Here is a 17,382-nt window from a genome sequence, read left to right as displayed (position 1 = left end):
GAGGGGACAGTCATGTTTATTATTATAAGGAATCTATTTCTAAGGATTTATCTAAGCTTAGTAAATATGCATGATGGTGTTTTTTCTGTCTTTGGGTCCAGACGTTCATTCATGCACAACACATATTATGCTCTGGTTAAAAATATCCAGTCAAGTAGTATTTTCTGACTTATTTGTTGTCATAATTTGAATAAATTTGTATGTGATTTTGTTGTGTGTGGTCTGTCTGTATGCGTCTGTGCTGATGAAATGCTTGTACCGATGATGGTCTTTTCTGTAACAGCAACTCGCTCACTGGCTGTGTGTCAACCCAGTAAAGCCTGTTATGTAATAAAAGATTTCTGTGCGTTGTACCCAGTGTCTGTGTGTGCTTGGCTTCATGTGTTGGAGGGTTTGTACATGGCTCAGCTGATCACCTCTGGTTGCATGGAGGCAGACACATGTTTTACTCTCAGAGCAGCCTTTACTGTGTGTGCTGTGCAGATATGGCGATGCACGACATTACATCCGTGTATGAACGGCTTCCCTGACCTCATTTCATCCCCCATCTCGCTGTTCGTCCTAACCAGAGGCAGGCCCGGCCCATCAACACCCCGTGGGGCGGGGTTTGACACGAGGGCGCGCTTGTTTTCCTGCTTCGTGTGTGGAGGATAAGCGGGGATAAGATTAGATTAAACTCACTACAATATATTGATCCTTTGGAGGACGGAAATTTAACATTACAGTAACACACAGGGACAGACAAGGTGAGTAGGACGCAGGTAGGTAGAATAAATAGATACAGAATGAATAAATAAATGAAGTTATATACAATGAATTAACCGAAACCAGTGTACATATGCATGCAACACCAGTGGTGCATATTTCTGGTATTCCACCATAAAATGAAATGCTGCATACATTATAATGTTAGTATGCATTCATGCACAACAAGCATACTGTGAAAATAACGCGAAACAATTTCTGCATTATAATGTTTAAAATGATATATACATACAAATATAACAGATGTGCATATATTTTATGCTACTTTATTTCAACAGTAAAAAGTTGCTTCATTTATGACTGTCCAGTTAGTACAGAGATGTTTGCAACAAAATGTACTTAATTTTCTCATCATGCATGAGTTCAGGACACCAACACCACTTTTTGAATTTTTAACACATGACGCACATATTGTAGCCTACATACATATATATGTATATATATAATATTTTACTATTGCGGACAAACTGACATATTTAGGTTATTATAAATATTTTTTATTATTTTTTTAATATTTATATTAAAATTAATGATACTATTTTAATATAATTTTAGTTACAAATATTTTACATACTAATGGCATAATGCACTTTAAAAGAATCTTTTACATACTTCTTATTTCATAGTTCTTAGGGACTGTTCTGTACTTATCAGGGGAGGGGGGGTGGCTGGGCTGTAACTACTTTTTTTTTTTACTTTTAATTTTGAGCCTCCCTAAGTGACTGACGGACCATAAATTAGTAAATACATTTTTTTAAAACTTACCCTTTGATGTTTGAAAGTTAAAAGTTAAAATTTAAAGACAAAATCCTTGAGTTGAAAAAAAGTATTTCTCTCTCTCTTTTTCTTTTTTTTAAAAAAAAAATCTGCTGTAAAATAAAAATAAAATACAACCTTTTAAAATATATATGCCCCTTCCCCCACATTAGACCCTCCCTAGAGCTTAAAAATCATTTGACATGCTTCCCCTTCTTTCTGAATCTCCTCCTACCTCTTAAGTAACGAACAGTCCCTTATTTCTACTTATATATAATTTTCTTTGCTTTACATCAGTGTGACTGTAATGTTTTACAATTTACCTCCAGCTATCAGTGAAGTAGTTCTAATTCTGAGGGATTTGCAGGAGGAATTAATATAATGAAGATAGTGAATATCTCTTTGGGTACTGGTGGGGTAAGATGGGGGAAGAACAAAGTTATTTTACTGAACTGGTGGATTAAATCTCAAGAATGCAGCATGTCAGATGAAATGTCACAATTCACTACAGCGTAGTCATTAAATACATGTGTTAAGAGTGGATTTAGTGCCATATATACATAATTGAAGAGAGGAATTAAGGGAGCATCTTATCCCATCTCACCTCAGTGCAGAGGGAAACTAAACCCACCTCTCCACCGTCACACCAGGGAGCACAAACCGAGTACACATGTCTATTAACATATGATAATCGGGTTTAAAGAGCACATGTTGTGTCCAATGAGAGCGTCTCTATGCTAATGTCTCGGAGCAGTGAGGTAAATAGGGGGGTGGGTCATGAGCTTTTTTTTTTTTTTTTTGGTTTGTGTGTTATGTGTGTGTGTGTTATCTGACCAGCTGAAAATGGCGGCTCGAAGCGTCGAATCCGTCTAACTTTATCGCACAATAATAAACATAACAATATACACCGCTGTTATCACATAACATGGGGAGAAACTTTACTGGGAGGCCTCAGACGCTCTAGCTGGGAAACATTACTTTGACCACCACGGCTAAAAGGAGTTAAGACGCAGAGGTAACGATAAAGAAGCTTACAACTGCTGTATAGACGCTAATGTCAGCTAGCTAGCTAGCTAGTTAGCCAGCGTCAACGTTAGCCGACGACTTAAGAAAGGGATTGGCAACTGAGCTAGTTTACGTTAACCGATAGCGACAGTTAAATAGCGTCAGTAAATGGACACACGAGTGCAGGGTATTCCTGCTAAAATGTTGCTACTGTACTCGGCACTTGTCTTGTACAGTGACGCAAGTTCAACGTAAATGTTTTGTGTTGTGTTGCTAACCGTAGCTAGCTGGCTAAAGCAACACTGTTGGCTAACGTTAGCAGCTAGCTAGGCTGTACTCAGAGAGAGGTGTGTGCGTCTGTTTCACTGAATGTAAAAACACACTGAAACATTGGTCGACTATTTAATCAGTGTGGTATAACGCTACTGACGATACTTTATTTCTCTTCTAGAGATCATGGAGGATCCTCATACACGGTACAGCAAACGCCTGGTGAGTAACTTAACCAAACTGCTAGCTTCCTGGAACACTTGTTTTATGTTTACAGTGCAACTGCTAAGCGTTTTTCACCCAAGTTGCGTGTGTGGTGTTAGTCTTTAAAACTCACAAAGCAGTCTACTAGACGATAAACATTGTATTTGATTAAAATAGTCCACTTTCTTTTGGCACATTGTGTTTAAAGGCAGTGATCCTCTCTGTGTTGTGTGCCACCCTAACCTCGGCAATGAACCTGTCTTAAGACCCAGGGTTCAAGAGAAGGTCAAGTCCACTGTCTAACCTGACAACATTTGTGCTGTGACCTTGCTTCACCTTCTTACAACCACATCCCCCTGTTGTAAAGTAATTACCCCAGTGCTTACAAACGTCCCACTGTGTACTCAGAGAAAGACTGGTACTAGTGTTTGGGGAAGTAAGCAGTTTCATCTCTTTATATAATAATGCCTATCCTGCCATTGACGATTTAGCTTTGGGAAACATGCCTTTGGTTGTTTGTTGAACACACCAAAGCTTAATAAAAGCACCCATAAATTGTTGCTTAATTGCAATCCATAAAGTCCCTTTGTCATTTTTATTACTTTTCATGAAAACAATGGTGTGGGTGGCTTTCCTCTACTGTATTAAATAGTTTTCTGTTGCAAATTAGTAGCTACTGTGTAGTGCTCAGTTGTTATAATAAGGAGTATCTGAGTTTAAATAATACCACACTTGTGGGAAAGGGATGGGGGTGGGGTGATCTGAGAGCGGGGGTGTTGTGCTTTATCCATCTGTCTAGCCAAGCAGTGTTGCATAGGGTGAAAGGCAGGAGGGGAGTAAAAGAGGGGGGCAGTGTGTGGAAGATTAACCCCTGCTATTGTGATGCTGCATTGTTTGGATCCCACATGAACTGATTTGGTCTCTGGCTGACTGATCTGCTTGGATTGATTTATTGTGATTATGTTCTTGTCTTGGGTGAAAGCGTTAGTTTTGTCCCTAATGGCAATTTTAGATCCTTTTTTTTAACCACTGAGAGATAAGGGACAGCTCCCTTGGGTGTAACCTCATATCTTGGAAATTAGACTCCAATAAGAACATTTTAAAAATACATAAAGCAGTGTTGCAGGGATCTTGGATTTTTTGCATCCGTGTTAGATACAGTTCTGCTTGCCTTTGGTGGTGTGACAGAACCAGTCACCAAGAGTTTTGTGACAAATGACTGATGTGATACTAGTCGTTGCTTTCAAGGTTTTCCTTCCAAGCATATCCCCTAAGTCCTTTTTATTATGTGACGTTGTACATATGTACTCTTGTTATCAGCTTTGCTGGGTCTGATAGGTTGCTATAACACAGCTTTGTCATGGCATTGATATATCTTCAGTGCAGTAAAATATCCCATATTTCTTACTGCCAGTTGTTCAAGCCCACTCCTGCTGTCCTTTTTTTGGTTGCTCATCACAAGTCTTCTTCTCTATGTGTGACATAGAGGTTAACAGAACCCTTTTGCTGTCCTCAGCGTACAGGTACGCGGCGCCGCTACCAGGACGATGGAATCTCAGATGATGAAATCGAAGGGAAACGAATGTTCGACCTGGATGAGAAGTTGCAGTGCACCAGGTTTAACAGTGACTTGATCAAACACATGGAGGGTAAAGGTAAGAGGTTTGCACCAACCCAAGAGATTGTTGGAATAAAATTTCAATGCAACCACTCTTGAATCTATCTGATGCCATGTAAAGGCAATTAAAGGCTCAGTCAGCAATTCTAATCCAATACACCTTTTGTCAAGTTCAGCGAATATCTCCTCACGGTCCGCTAGCTTTCTGTTCTGTGGTTGTGCTCTGAAATTAAATCCGGTGTACATATACAGCCCTGGCTCTGTAAGTAGGAAACAAACAAAGTGGTTCGGACTGAGCTGCACAACACTATGTCAGCTACTCTCCCTTTTCTGCGTCCTTGCCCACAAGGAACAGATGTACAGGTGACATAGAACTATTACAGGAGCTTCTGAAGTAGCACTCAGGAGAGTGGTGTATTTGGGTGTTGAGTTTAAGTATCACCAATGATTCTCCAGAATCGCTGACTCTACCTGTAATGTTAGCCGTTTGTTCTGTGCTGTGTTTCTTGATACTGCAGATTTTGGAACACTGTATTGATCAGACAGAAGTGTGTCTGCCAGTTAATGTTGGTTTGTTTAAGTCTTGTCATTGTAACTTTGAGTAATCTTAGTGTTTGTCGTCTTTCTAGATTTCACATTTGAATACATCCAGAGGGAAGGGCTCAGGGACCCCATTATCTTTGATACAACTGAAGGCCTTGGCATACAGTAAGTAGCATACTTTTACTGGTAAATCACAGATTACTCTTTCTCTAATCGCATACAGTCTTTTTTTTACTTTGTTATATGGAGACATATACTGACTTAGTTTAAAATAATTTCAAAACAAATGTTAATAAACCTGTTACCTCTCTCTTGCAGAATGCCAGACCCTGATTTTAGTGTGAGTGATGTCAAGTTGTTTGTAGGTAAGTTCCTCTTTTGTGCCCTTTCAGAATAAATGGTTTTGCTTGGCTAAATGGCTAGCCTTAGAGGAAGATATTACCATGCTCCAGATATATCTTTGAATATGCCGGCTGATAAGTAACAACATTTAAATGCTAAATTGAAACTGATTACAGTGGTTTCAGACGTTGAACTCCTTGTGATTCTCTTACAGGTAGTCGACGCATTGTAGACGTGATGGATGTGAACACCCAGAAGGGAATCGAGATGTCGATGGCTCAGTGGCGACGCTACTATGAGACGCCGCCGTCAGAAAGAGAAAAACTCTACAATGTCATCAGCCTGGAGTTCAGCCACACCAGGCTGGAGAATCTTGTCAAACGACCGGCGTCGGTGAGAATGCACACAGTCTAACACTTCAGGGCTTTACAACAGCTTATATGTACACACTGGTAATGTCATTTTAAAGCTCTTATGGCACATACTCGACAGGCTACTTATCCTAATAATTCGTGTGCTGCTTTGATGGCTACAGAGCTTTGGCTTGGTTGTGGGATCAAAATACTTTGTCTATAAGGTGTCTTAATAGAAACAGTCTTGTCAATTTGAATGCATGTTTTATACCTTTTTCTTCTCCTTATTTATCAGGTGGACCTTATTGACTGGGTTGACAACATGTGGCCTCGCCATCTCAAGGAGAGGCAGAGAGACTCCACTAATGCCATCATAGACATGCATTATCCCAAAGTACAGAAGTGAGTAAACCATACGCCTCAGAAACATAGAACATTTCCTATGACGCTAATCACATGTCATACATCAGTGATACATGTAATACACTTCAATTCAAAGTCTCTTAATGGCTGTTTTTTCCCCATTTTAACCTGTTATCCTGTTGTGTTCTCCATCCTTCCTCTGCTCCTCTCAGGTACTGTCTCATGAGTGTGCAGGGCTGCTTCACAGATTTCCACATTGACTTTGGAGGCACTTCCGTCTGGTACCACATCCTGCGAGGAGGAAAGGTCAGTCTGGAGGACACAACACACAAGAATGGTAGATGTAAAGGTCTGACTACCTTCAGTGACCCAGTGGAAACTTCTTAGTCGTAATGAGAGACAGCTAATTTTCTCGCTCTTCCTGTCAGAGTAAAAGTAAATATGATTGTGAACTATCACTTCATCTTGCATTTCAACTTTCCTGTTAACGTCCTGTAAATGCACATCAGTGATATGGTCACATTTTTATGTATTTGTTGACCTCAGTTGAGACGCCTAACTTTTTTTCCTGTGACCTTTGCAGGTGTTCTGGCTGATTCCACCCACACCACAGAACCTGGAGATGTATGAGAACTGGGTTTTATCAGGAAAACAGGGCGACATCTTCTTGGGGGACAAGTGTCACGACTGTCAGAGGATAGAGCTCAAGCAAGGCAACACCTTCATAATCCCATCAGGTATACGTTGATGTATTACGGCAGCGACGCATACTGACCTATTAAATAAAACACACCACTCACTTGACAACTACATTCCTTAAACATTCCCCATCGTGTATGTTGTTAGGGTGGATCCATGCCGTGTACACCCCAGAGGACACATTGGTGTTTGGGGGGAACTTCCTCCACAGCTTTAACATCCCCATGCAGCTCAACATCTACAGCATTGAGGATCGCACACGGGTGAGCAGCCCCTCACATTCACTGTAAACCCTTTTACTGCTGTTGATATATAACTGTCCTTTTGACACACATTGATGATTGCTTAAGATTTTGTGATTATGCAAGGCATGATTCAGAGTCTTATCCTGTGGAATTACTCATCATAGAAAAACACTTGCGACAGAATCATTTCTCAACAGCATGAATTTAATTTCAAGAATTTGTAAGTGCCATAAAGTAAGCCATGCACAGATTTTTATTTATTATGATTTCTCTCCAATACTAATTCCGACACATAAACCCAGGCTACTGAGATACTGAGTAGCATCGTGATATCAATACCAGTGCTCACTTATCCTCAACTTCAAAATCTGAATACCTCACTGATGAAGTTAACATGGAGATAGTGTTTACATGGACATGAATATCAGGTTATTGTATTGATGTGTTTGATCATGTAAACAAACAGCATGTCTCATTTTCAGAAACCAGCATGAAACCATACCACATTTATGCGAAACCAACATGTAATATGCAAAGTACTCCAACTATTACTGCACATATACACCATATCCCGGTTATTAAACACTGCTACATATCTGTGTGGACACAGCTTTTGCCAAGTGATGTAACAAATACAAAAAATGGCAGCAGTGAAAGCTTCTCACTTCTGGAGTGATGAAGGAACAGAGTTTTTTTTGTCTTTTGGTAGTATCTTCATCCTCTGCCCCCCTTTCCTTTGCGGTGGTAGTGACAGTGACAGACTAGCACTGATCAAAGTGGAGGGCAGTGTTATATGAGTAGAGTAGCTGCTTTCAGCAGTAACGGTAGCTTAGTGGGTAGTGTGTGTGTGGTTAGAGTGAGCTAGAGAGAGAGACGATGGTGCAGTGAGAAAGCTATTGGTGATCGGAGTCGAGAAAAAATAAGCAGTTGAGTTGTTGAGTGATGGTAAATGTACAGTGTCATGTTTAATATTTCTCTTAGGTCTCATCTGAATTGTTTCTATAAATATCACAAGCACCTGCTCAAATGGACTGTAATAATCAGTAATGGGATTACTAGTATTTTTTTATACTGGGAATATGAACAACCTGGTTTCTTTGTGCTCATGTAAACACTATATCCTGAATATCATCAAAACCGGGGCAAGCCTCATATACAGGTTATTCATGTCCATGTAAATGCACTCTGTGTCTGAATTAATTTAATGAAAATACTGAATCTTTGAATAACACTTTCAAAGAAGCTGTATTTAATGTGCGTTGGTTATGTCATGGTCCGACCCAATCCACCAAATAGAGTCTGTATTATTGCTGACACTAATGATGAGTATGTGATTGGTGCATTCACACATAAGGCTGCACAATTATGTAGTCATAATGTGAAGTTGAACTAATCATATTACCATATATTCCTCCCACTTCTTTGGTGTAACAACATGACTCTTGAATCACACTTATACAGTAACACAAAATCAAGTCATCTCCAGGAAACATAACAGTCTCGTGGGAGACTTTTTTTTTTCCTGAACTTTGTTAGAGCACAGAGTGGTTATGCTCGGCTTGAACATGCTTTTCAGACACTGTCACTGCCTAGCCATATACAGTATGATCAGCTGGTTGAGGGGAAGCACGCAGGTGTTCAGACTGCATCCGGGCGCTAGCCACTGCAGGCACACCGCACTTCCCCCACCTCTTCCTAAGCAGAAGTGCAAACCACAACAAAGCTGTGACAAATGCTTCAGAGCAGCTGAAGAGCAGTTTGTTAAAGAAGCGGAAAATGTGCAGTCCTGTATATCATTGCGTTGTCTCGCGGTGGTATTTGACTAAACAGGGTCTTGAAGATGCAAAAAATTAATAAGCAGGATTTTTCCTAATCTGTTTCTGTCCTCCTCCTCTAGGTGCCAGCAAAGTTTCGCTACCCATTCTACTATGAGATGTGCTGGTACGTCCTGGAGAGATACCTCTACTGTCAGACCAACATCTCCCACCTCACCCCTGAGTTCCAAAAATACTCCCTAGGCATAGGTGAGGATGGATACACAAGGCACACAAGACAACACTGCTGTCCGTACAAAGACCTGTAATCTAATCCATCACTGTCATGAGAGTCAACCGTCATGTCCACTCTCTTTTCAGGACTGACTCCGGCTGACCTTGAAACCAATGACCACACCAAGAATGGCACCTCCAATGGAGTTGACAGTGACACTGAAAACAAGGAGATCAAGTTCAAGGAAGAAGAAGTCAAAGAAGAAGAAGAAGAAGAAGAGGAGGCCGCTCAAGTTACTAAACCTCGGCAGGTCCTGACTCCCTTTGAGTTAGAGGGACTGTGGAACCTCTTGGGGAAACTAGAGGAGCTGCCGGCTCAGAAAAAGTGTGTCCCTGCAGGCATCATGAACCCCACAGCACTGCTCGAAGACATGAGGGTGGGTGTCATTCCCTCTCACACTGAACTCACACTGGCTACTGATGCTTCATGATGCTATTTCAAGGGTAAAAGTTCAGGTATATTTGAGATACATATGTGTTAATACTCCTTTTCTCTTCTCCGCTTGTTCAGACTCTTCTGAAGGAACATGCCAATGATGACTCTAAGCTGTCCTACACTGGAGAGCCTATTGTCAAGTGGCCCAAAAGGGTGAGTAGAGAAATATTTTCAGCTAGCTGAGAGCACAGAGAATTGTTTGTGAGCAGATAGCGTGTTAAAAATTAGTGTTTTAGTATGATTTATTATAAATGATTAAGCCCTTCATTTAGGCTCATCATGCCCCAGCTCATACACAATTCTAATTTGTTTGCTTTTCCTGTCGATGCAGCCATCATGGTACCAGCCGCCCATTCCCCCTCCCCCTGTTATTTACCGTCCTCGCCTGGGCCCCACCCTGCACAAGCCTCTGGGCCAGAGGTCCGCCAAACGCTCCTCCATCTCTGCCCTGAGGCGCAGACGGGTGAGGTGCAAGCGCTGCGCCGGCTGCTGCAGGAAGGAGTGCGGCACCTGCCAGTACTGCCATGACATGAGGAAGTTTGGTGGGCCTGGACGCATGAAGAAGGGCTGCATCATGAGGCAGTGTCTATCGGTGAGTCGTCATTCTTACCATTGTCTTTGTATGTGTGGCATCAAATGATGCTGTACATGTATGCATGGTGTATACCAGGAGAAAATATTCAGTCGAAACTCAGAACTGGGTTAAATGATTGAATCTGCAATATTTAGGGCCACGCCCGTGGTGTAAATAATGATTATTTCTTCCTGCAGCCTGCCTTGCCGAACACAGCGCGATGTGCCATATGTGGAGAAGGAGAATCTGAGGAGTCAAATCTGAGCTCTTGCTCACTTATGGAGTGCTCTGTCTGCTCGCAGATTGCCCATCGTCAGTGCATTAAGGTAACCTGCCTCAGACATAGCGGAAGCTATAAACTGAATACATTACCCAATAATTGCTGTCACTGCTTGTGAATTTGTAGCCGCTATTTCAAACCTTTAACTGTTTGCTCTTTCAGGAACCTGGTGAGGGGAAGATCAATAAGGATTTGCCCAGCTGCTGGGAGTGTCCCAAATGTTACCAAGGCAAAGACTCGGCATCAGAGGTACGATATGGCAGATGTTCTCACTCAAATTAACAATGCCACTTTATCTTCTTCAACCCCCTCATCCATCTCTTCCTGTCCTTCCCACTCTAGTCTTCCAGCGATGAGGATAGTGATGAGTCGGAGGGCTCAGGCTCCTTGCCACCGTCCAAACTCGCCTACCGGGAAGGCATCGGTGTAGGTGAAGGAGGGAGCCGAGGGAAACGTAGGAGATCCCCGTCCCGACCCACAGCACCACCACCTTCTCAGAAACTGCTACTGCAGCATCAGCAGAGCCGCAAAAGAGCAAATGCACTGGAGCTCAGACTCAAGAAGAGGGTAAAGTGGATTAAATGCATTTGTTGAATTTGCTCACAGTTTAGTGAAAGCATATCATGACAGATTTAGTTCTGCAACATGGGTGAAATGTGTCGATTGAAAGCATTTTGATAGTTCAGCAGCAAGTTTTCCTTTCAGTTTGAGAGGCCTTAAAGGTTTAGGTGCACTAAAAATTCAGCTTTTCCAGGAGTATGAAATATACATAGAGAGCCCATTGATTTTGATCTGTTTTAATCACTGAAGATGTTACATATCTAAAAAGAGCTTAAAAAATTGAGTGTTGCCTTGATGAAATTTGCAGTCTCCCTGAAACTGATTAGGCAGATGCTGAAGATACAGTTATTGGCACCTCCTCTGACTTAGAATAGCGGACAAAAAACAACTGTTTTTTTCTCTCTGTTAAACATTTATCTCCTTCCATCTCCAACCCTTGTTCTGTTTATTGCAGATAAAACTAGAGCGCAGCAAAATCATAACGGTAAGCAGTGCACTTATTTCTGTAATGCTCCCCATTGCATTTGAATACTACAGGTTCATCCAAGTAGCATCTTGTTCTCATTTGCCGTCCTTTCTTTGTGCTTTCCTGCCAAACAGAAACAGTCATCTCTAGAGCGTTCACCCAGGCTGTTGGGCTCCAGGGTGCTGTCCCGGCTGCGCTCCTCAACCAGCAGACTATCTCAGGGCAGAGGCCGGGGCTCCACTTGGGCAAGTGGCTCCCCTTACCACAGCTCTTTAGGAGGGACCGGGTCCTTCCAGCAGCAGTCTTCCCTCGGTCTAGTACTTGAGCCCAAAGGAGAGCCCCGCAGAGGGAGGGGGAGAGGAGTGCGGCTGCGGGGGGGAGGAGCAGGAAGAGGAATCAGAGGTGGTAGAAGCCCTGAAGGTTTGGAGGAGGAGGAGGAGGAGGAGGAGGAGGAGAGCGAGGACAGCAGCAGCAGCAGCACCAACACCAGCAGCAGTGACGATGACGAGGAAGAGGAGAGGGGGCAGAACAGTGGGAGGGGATTGGATAAAGAGAACCGGCCACAGTCGAGGCGAGAAGGACGGGCAGCCAAAGAAAGAGAAGAGGAAGGGAGCGAGATGACCAACCAAAACGGTGCGGAGGAGGATGACGAGGAGGAAATAGAGCAGGACAGTGAAACGGGGGGCAAAGATGGTTCATATCTTAAAGTGACACTTCAGCGGCCAACCAGGGCCAAGCGGGACCCATCAGCCATTGTCCCTAAATTAGAAGCCATTGCCTCTCAAACTGCTACTTCCACAATACACAACCAGAGCCGAACCCTCGCCAGACCCCCCATTAGAAACCGCGGCCCCCGTCCCGATCAACACTCCAATAGGCACACACCACCACACACTCGCAGTGGACACACAGACACTCGTACTTCCCACACAGAGAGGGTGGAGGACTCTAAAAAAATGAGGCTGAGCAGGCCGGCCAAACTGAGCAATGGTGCCTCCTCTTCTTCGACGTCTGAGCTTCCCCATCTCCGCATCCCTCTGTCCGCCCTGCAGGAGGGAGGGAGCGAAGCAGACAGGGAGAACGGTGGGAGTGGGCCAGGCTGTGAGAGGGAGGTGTGGGTATCTGTCTTCCGTTACTTGAGTCGAGCAGATCTCTGTGTCTGCATGGCTGTCTGCAAGAACTGGTACAAATGGTAAGACTTCTTAATGGATATGCATTTATTATGGATGGGTTTTAATAGCTGCTTCCATTTTGTATCTGGGTCCTGGTAGGCAAAATATCACTATCTCTTAAACTGCAATGCTAACATAACTTGTCTCCTCACGTAAGTAGGCTGTGTTAAAAAAAGTGTTGCGTTTCTACCTTTGCAGTCAATAAAATGTGATTAGACATCTTTAAGTTGTAGTTATGTTTGTCTTTAGTTTCTTGCAGCTGTGAAAAGAGAAAGGGATTTAATATGTTTTGGATTTGATACATAGATTTCAATTTCAGGAAATGCAATCAACCCCCATCCCTAATTTTTTTTTATATCTTTTGTATTGCAAACTCAATAGTGAGGTTGTGTTTATCCATGCCAGGTAATTTGTAGTGTCATATCACTTTGCAAATAGATACCCATGAATGGATGCGTTTTTAATCAGTGTGTGCTTGCTCGCAGGTGTTTAGACAAGCGGCTTTGGGCACGGATTGACCTGAGCATCAAACGCACTGTTACTCCTCAGGCACTAACAGGCATCATAAAGAGACAGCCGGTCACGCTCGATCTCTCCTGGACCAACATCTCTAAAAAACAGCTCAACTGGCTTGTTGGCCGCCTGCCTGGTACGTAAACACACATACACACACACACACACACACACACACACACACACACACACACACACAGTCTTCCACACAATGTTATATGTATTAGATTCCAATTTGGTCAGTGTTACATATGTAAATAAATATGACACCATGAAATAAAAGAATGACAGAAATGAGTGCAGTTGAAAGGAACAGTTCACCACTGAAATTAAAACCATATTTTTCATCTTACCTATAGCGCTATTTATCAGTCTAGATTGTTTGGTGTGAGTTGCTGAGTGTTGTAGATATCGGCTGTAGAGATGGTTGCCTTCTTTTGAGTATGATTGAACTAGATAATACTTGGTTGTGGTGCTCAAAGCACAGAAGGAAGTTTGCCTTCATCTTGTTACAGCTCAGCCAAGTAGGACGCCATTTGTGTTTACAACTCATGCTGTTACAAGCACAAGTCTCTCATTCATGATTAGCTGCTCACTTCCTTGTGTGTGGTGATACGGTTGGTGGGTGTTGTTCAGTAGACAGAAAATAGTTCTTACATGAAACTGCTCCCAACAAGGTCTGTGGATTATCTTGAGCAACTGGGTCATGGTGTCTGAAGAAAAAAAAAAAAGAACATCGCTGTTGAGTTTTTCAAATGTATTTTTTTGGTGAGCACCACAAGCCAAGTGCCATCTAGTTCCATTATACTTGAGAGAAGGCAGACATCTCTATGGCTGATATCTCCAACACACTGCAACTCACACAAAAACAATCTAGACTGTGAGCAGCTTGGTTGCTTTGTTCATATCATTATATCATACTGTTATGTTACACAGGGTTTTTTAAATCCCAGGGTTTGCAAATGAATTCTTAATTGGTCATGTTTGCACCAATAAGTCGTTCAATCTTCATCCATCCATTTTCACTCGCTTACCCATGGCTGGGTCATAGAGTCAGCAGGCCAAGCAAAGCACCCCAAACATCTGTCTTTCCAGCTCTTCCTTGGGGATCCCAAGGTGTTCCCAGGCCAGATAAGATATGTAATCCCTCCAGTGTGTTCTGGGTCTGCCCCCGGGACCTCCTACCAGTTGGACGTGCCTGGAATACCTCTAATGGAAAGCGCCCAGGAGGCATCCTGATCAGATGCCCAAATTACCTCAACTGACCCCTTTCAACGCAAAGGAGCAGCAGCTCTACTCCGAGCTCCCTCCAAATGTCTGACCTCCTCACCCTATCTCTAAGGCTGAGCCCAGCCACCCTTCTGGGGAAACTAATTTCAGCTGCTTGTGTCCGCGATCTCGTTCTTTCGGTCACTACACAGAGCTCATGACCATAGGTGTGGGTTGGGATGTAGATGGACCAGTAAATTGAAAGCTTCGCCTTCCCTCTTGACCACAATGGTCCGGCGCAGTGCCCACATCACTGCAAAAGCCGCACCAAACCGCCGATCCATCTCACGCTCCATACTACCCTCACTCATAAACAAGACCCAGAGATACTTGAACTCCCTTGCTTGAGGCAGAAACCCTTTTCCAACCCAGATACATTAAACAGTCTATTTAAATCTTTTCTTGATTTTGCAGGGCTTAAGGATCTAATGGTGGCAGGTTGTTCCTGGTCATCTATTTCAGCTCTCTGCTCCTCTGGTTGCCCTCTCCTCCGTTCTCTGGACCTGCGATATGCAGACGGGGTCAAAGACTCTCAGATCAGGGATCTAGTCACCCCTCCAGGTGTGGAAAGCATAGCCTCATAAACTCTAGCCTCTTTCCCTACTTTATACCCCATGTCTTTCCTTTCATTTTACTTCAGTCCATATCAAACTTTCTTTTAACTTTTTCTTCCCACATAATTCCTCTGTTCCAGGTTGTGACAATCGCAGTCAGTTGCGGACCATGCAGTGTTTGCGACTAGCAGGCCTGGACATCACCGACTCCACTCTGCGCCTGGTGATCCGCCACATGCCCCATTTAACAAAACTGGACCTCTCCCACTGCAATAGCCTCACCGACCAATCCATCAACCTGCTCACTGCAGTGGGCTCGTCCACACGAAACACACTTGCAGAACTAAACCTGGGAGGTGAGAGAATGATGGGGATAGCTAATATACTAGACACAGCTATTTTTCAAGGAGATTGAACATGCACACACAGGTTGCATTTGTTTTATTTCACTAACAATCATGTGTTTGTGCACTTGTGTCTGTCCCAGGTTGCAGTAAACTGACAGACACGTGTCTCAAATATCTCCGCCGCCTCTCTTGCATCTCGCTGCTCGACCTGCGAGGCTGTAAAGGTGTCTCCCGCAAGGCCTGCGAGGCCTTCATCTCCGAGCTGTCAGTCAACACACTCTACTGCCTATCAGATGAAAAACTGATCCAGAGGATATCCTAAGCGCCTGCCTCGTCTGACTGCAGAGGCATTTTAAAGGCGCAAAGGCAACAGAGTGGATCCTGATGTGAATCTGTGTGACACAAAGGACTAAGACAAGCAGGGAAGTTCACATGCACCTGTATGTACCTGTTAAAGGAGGGGTGGGGTCTAACGTTGGAGTGCTTACTCACTTAACTAGTGTTGGTGTAAGGGGTTGTCACAGCTGGAACAATGTTTTGTTTCAACTTTCTATACATTTTTTCCGTGTACCCTGAAGGGAGATTCAGCTTTCATTTTTTTTTCAGTTTTTTGGGGAAGCATTGTGGTGTGGGAAAAGCAAAACTGCTTTCTTTTCTTTTTAGTCAGGAGTGGGAGGACATGGGCGATTAATTATCTGTATCAGACTGCACATCCTTTGGATAATTAAGTGCTCAACTCTTCTGTGGACAGACGCCAATCACGACTCCCAGTCACAAACTCCTGCCTTGAGAAAGACACGAGTTTCATCTTTGGGGTATGACTGCATTACGTTTGGCTGATCTCTATAAAGTCTTATTTAACATGTGATTTCATTCATTTGATATCAGCTATGTTTGGGTGCTCTAAATAGATGGTTATTTTTTGTAAGATTCAGAGAGCAAATTTTTTAGAAGTGTGAAGACATCTGCTTTATGCACAGCAACTATGCGTTAAGATTTTTTTTTTTAAAGACGACTAAAGGTGACAGGTCTTTGACATTATGACTTATAAAGTGAGTGACTGGAATGGCCTGCGTTTACCAGTTGTATGTTTAGCTTAATAAGGCATTTGGATGCAACAGCAGTCCAGTGGTATACACGAGAAGTATACACGGACATTGAGTGGATGTGGTTGTATGAAAGGGTAAAAAAAGACAGTGTGAGAAGGCAATCGACATGGCAGCAACACCTCACCCCGATAAAGGGCAGGTTGCATTAAGCATTCGGGGTAAGCCAAGGGTTAGGTGTCAGATAAATGGTGCATTTTCAAACAACCGTTAGACTTCAGGTGCTATTATTTCCAAACTCCTTTTGCTTTGTTTTTGTACAGAGACAACATTTAGAGCAAAAATGTTAATATTCTAGATGAAACTTGCTCCCCCACCCCCTCTTTGATACACTTTTATTTCATGGATGAAAAAAATGTGAGTATCCACTTTTCTCTCAACTTCATGACCTTGTCCGATTCAATGTAGATTTTGTTTTTTGGGGGGTGCTCGGGTTGCCCATTTCTTTGTTCCCCTTAAAAAAGTGTAGTGGTTCTGTATCAAAGGTCTCCTCCCAGACTCCTCTCCCGGCCATATCCCTTCAAAATGAATATAAGTATATAAATATATACTTTTGTGTAAATGTGTTTTCCTCCTTTTTTCGATTATCAGAACGGGAGTCCGGTAGCATTGTAATTATTTTCAGAAGCCTTTTTCACTTTATGTTATTTGTGTTATTTTTCAAGAAAAAATAAAAAGCTGACAAACAAGCTGTCGCATTCTCACTGGAAATGAGATGTGCATCCTGTTAACAATGTATTATCAGCTTCACGGCTCCACCCAGCTCCTCTCCATAACCTGGAAATAAAGCGACGCCTGAATAAATAAATAAATAAATAAATAAACAAGGCAGCTGCGTCTGTAAATAGACTTCACAGTTGCGACGCTGCACGAGCGCAGCACAGTCTGACAGA

At 42.9% G+C, this 17,382-nt stretch overlaps 1 protein-coding gene across 1 annotated transcript; it reads left to right on the top strand.

Annotated features, from left to right (window-relative positions):
- Positions 1 to 2,312: 2,312 nt before the first annotated feature.
- On the top strand, positions 2,313 to 17,163 carry kdm2ab (lysine (K)-specific demethylase 2Ab). The gene is made up of 23 exons (XM_049586760.1): positions 2,313 to 2,536; positions 2,978 to 3,018; positions 4,517 to 4,655; positions 5,248 to 5,326; positions 5,480 to 5,526; positions 5,718 to 5,896; positions 6,152 to 6,258; positions 6,432 to 6,525; positions 6,803 to 6,956; positions 7,066 to 7,181; positions 9,061 to 9,187; positions 9,299 to 9,588; positions 9,723 to 9,800; positions 9,979 to 10,239; positions 10,419 to 10,547; positions 10,664 to 10,750; positions 10,844 to 11,068; positions 11,517 to 11,546; positions 11,663 to 12,720; positions 13,186 to 13,349; positions 14,897 to 15,043; positions 15,177 to 15,392; positions 15,524 to 17,163. The coding sequence occupies exons 2-23, from the start codon at positions 2,983 to 2,985 to the stop codon at positions 15,703 to 15,705; spliced, it is 3,945 nt and encodes a 1,314-aa protein (XP_049442717.1). The 5' UTR covers positions 2,313 to 2,536; positions 2,978 to 2,982; the 3' UTR covers positions 15,706 to 17,163.
- Positions 17,164 to 17,382: the final 219 nt, after the last annotated feature.

Source organism: Epinephelus fuscoguttatus, linkage group LG9, assembly GCF_011397635.1.
Source record: "Epinephelus fuscoguttatus linkage group LG9, E.fuscoguttatus.final_Chr_v1".
Taxonomy (NCBI): Eukaryota; Metazoa; Chordata; class Actinopteri; order Perciformes; family Serranidae; genus Epinephelus; species Epinephelus fuscoguttatus.
This window is presented reverse-complemented; position numbering and strand designations above follow the sequence as displayed.

Bases quoted from the DNA above. Each gene is read 5' to 3' on its own strand.
- kdm2ab (XM_049586760.1), top strand. From the start codon at position 2,983: ATGGAGGATCCTCATACACGGTACAGCAAACGCCTG. The intron at 6,526-6,802 runs GTCAGTCTGGAG...TGACCTTTGCAG, and splicing joins ACATCCTGCGAGGAGGAAAG to GTGTTCTGGCTGATTCCACC. The intron at 10,548-10,663 runs GTAACCTGCCTC...TTGCTCTTTCAG, and splicing joins CCCATCGTCAGTGCATTAAG to GAACCTGGTGAGGGGAAGAT.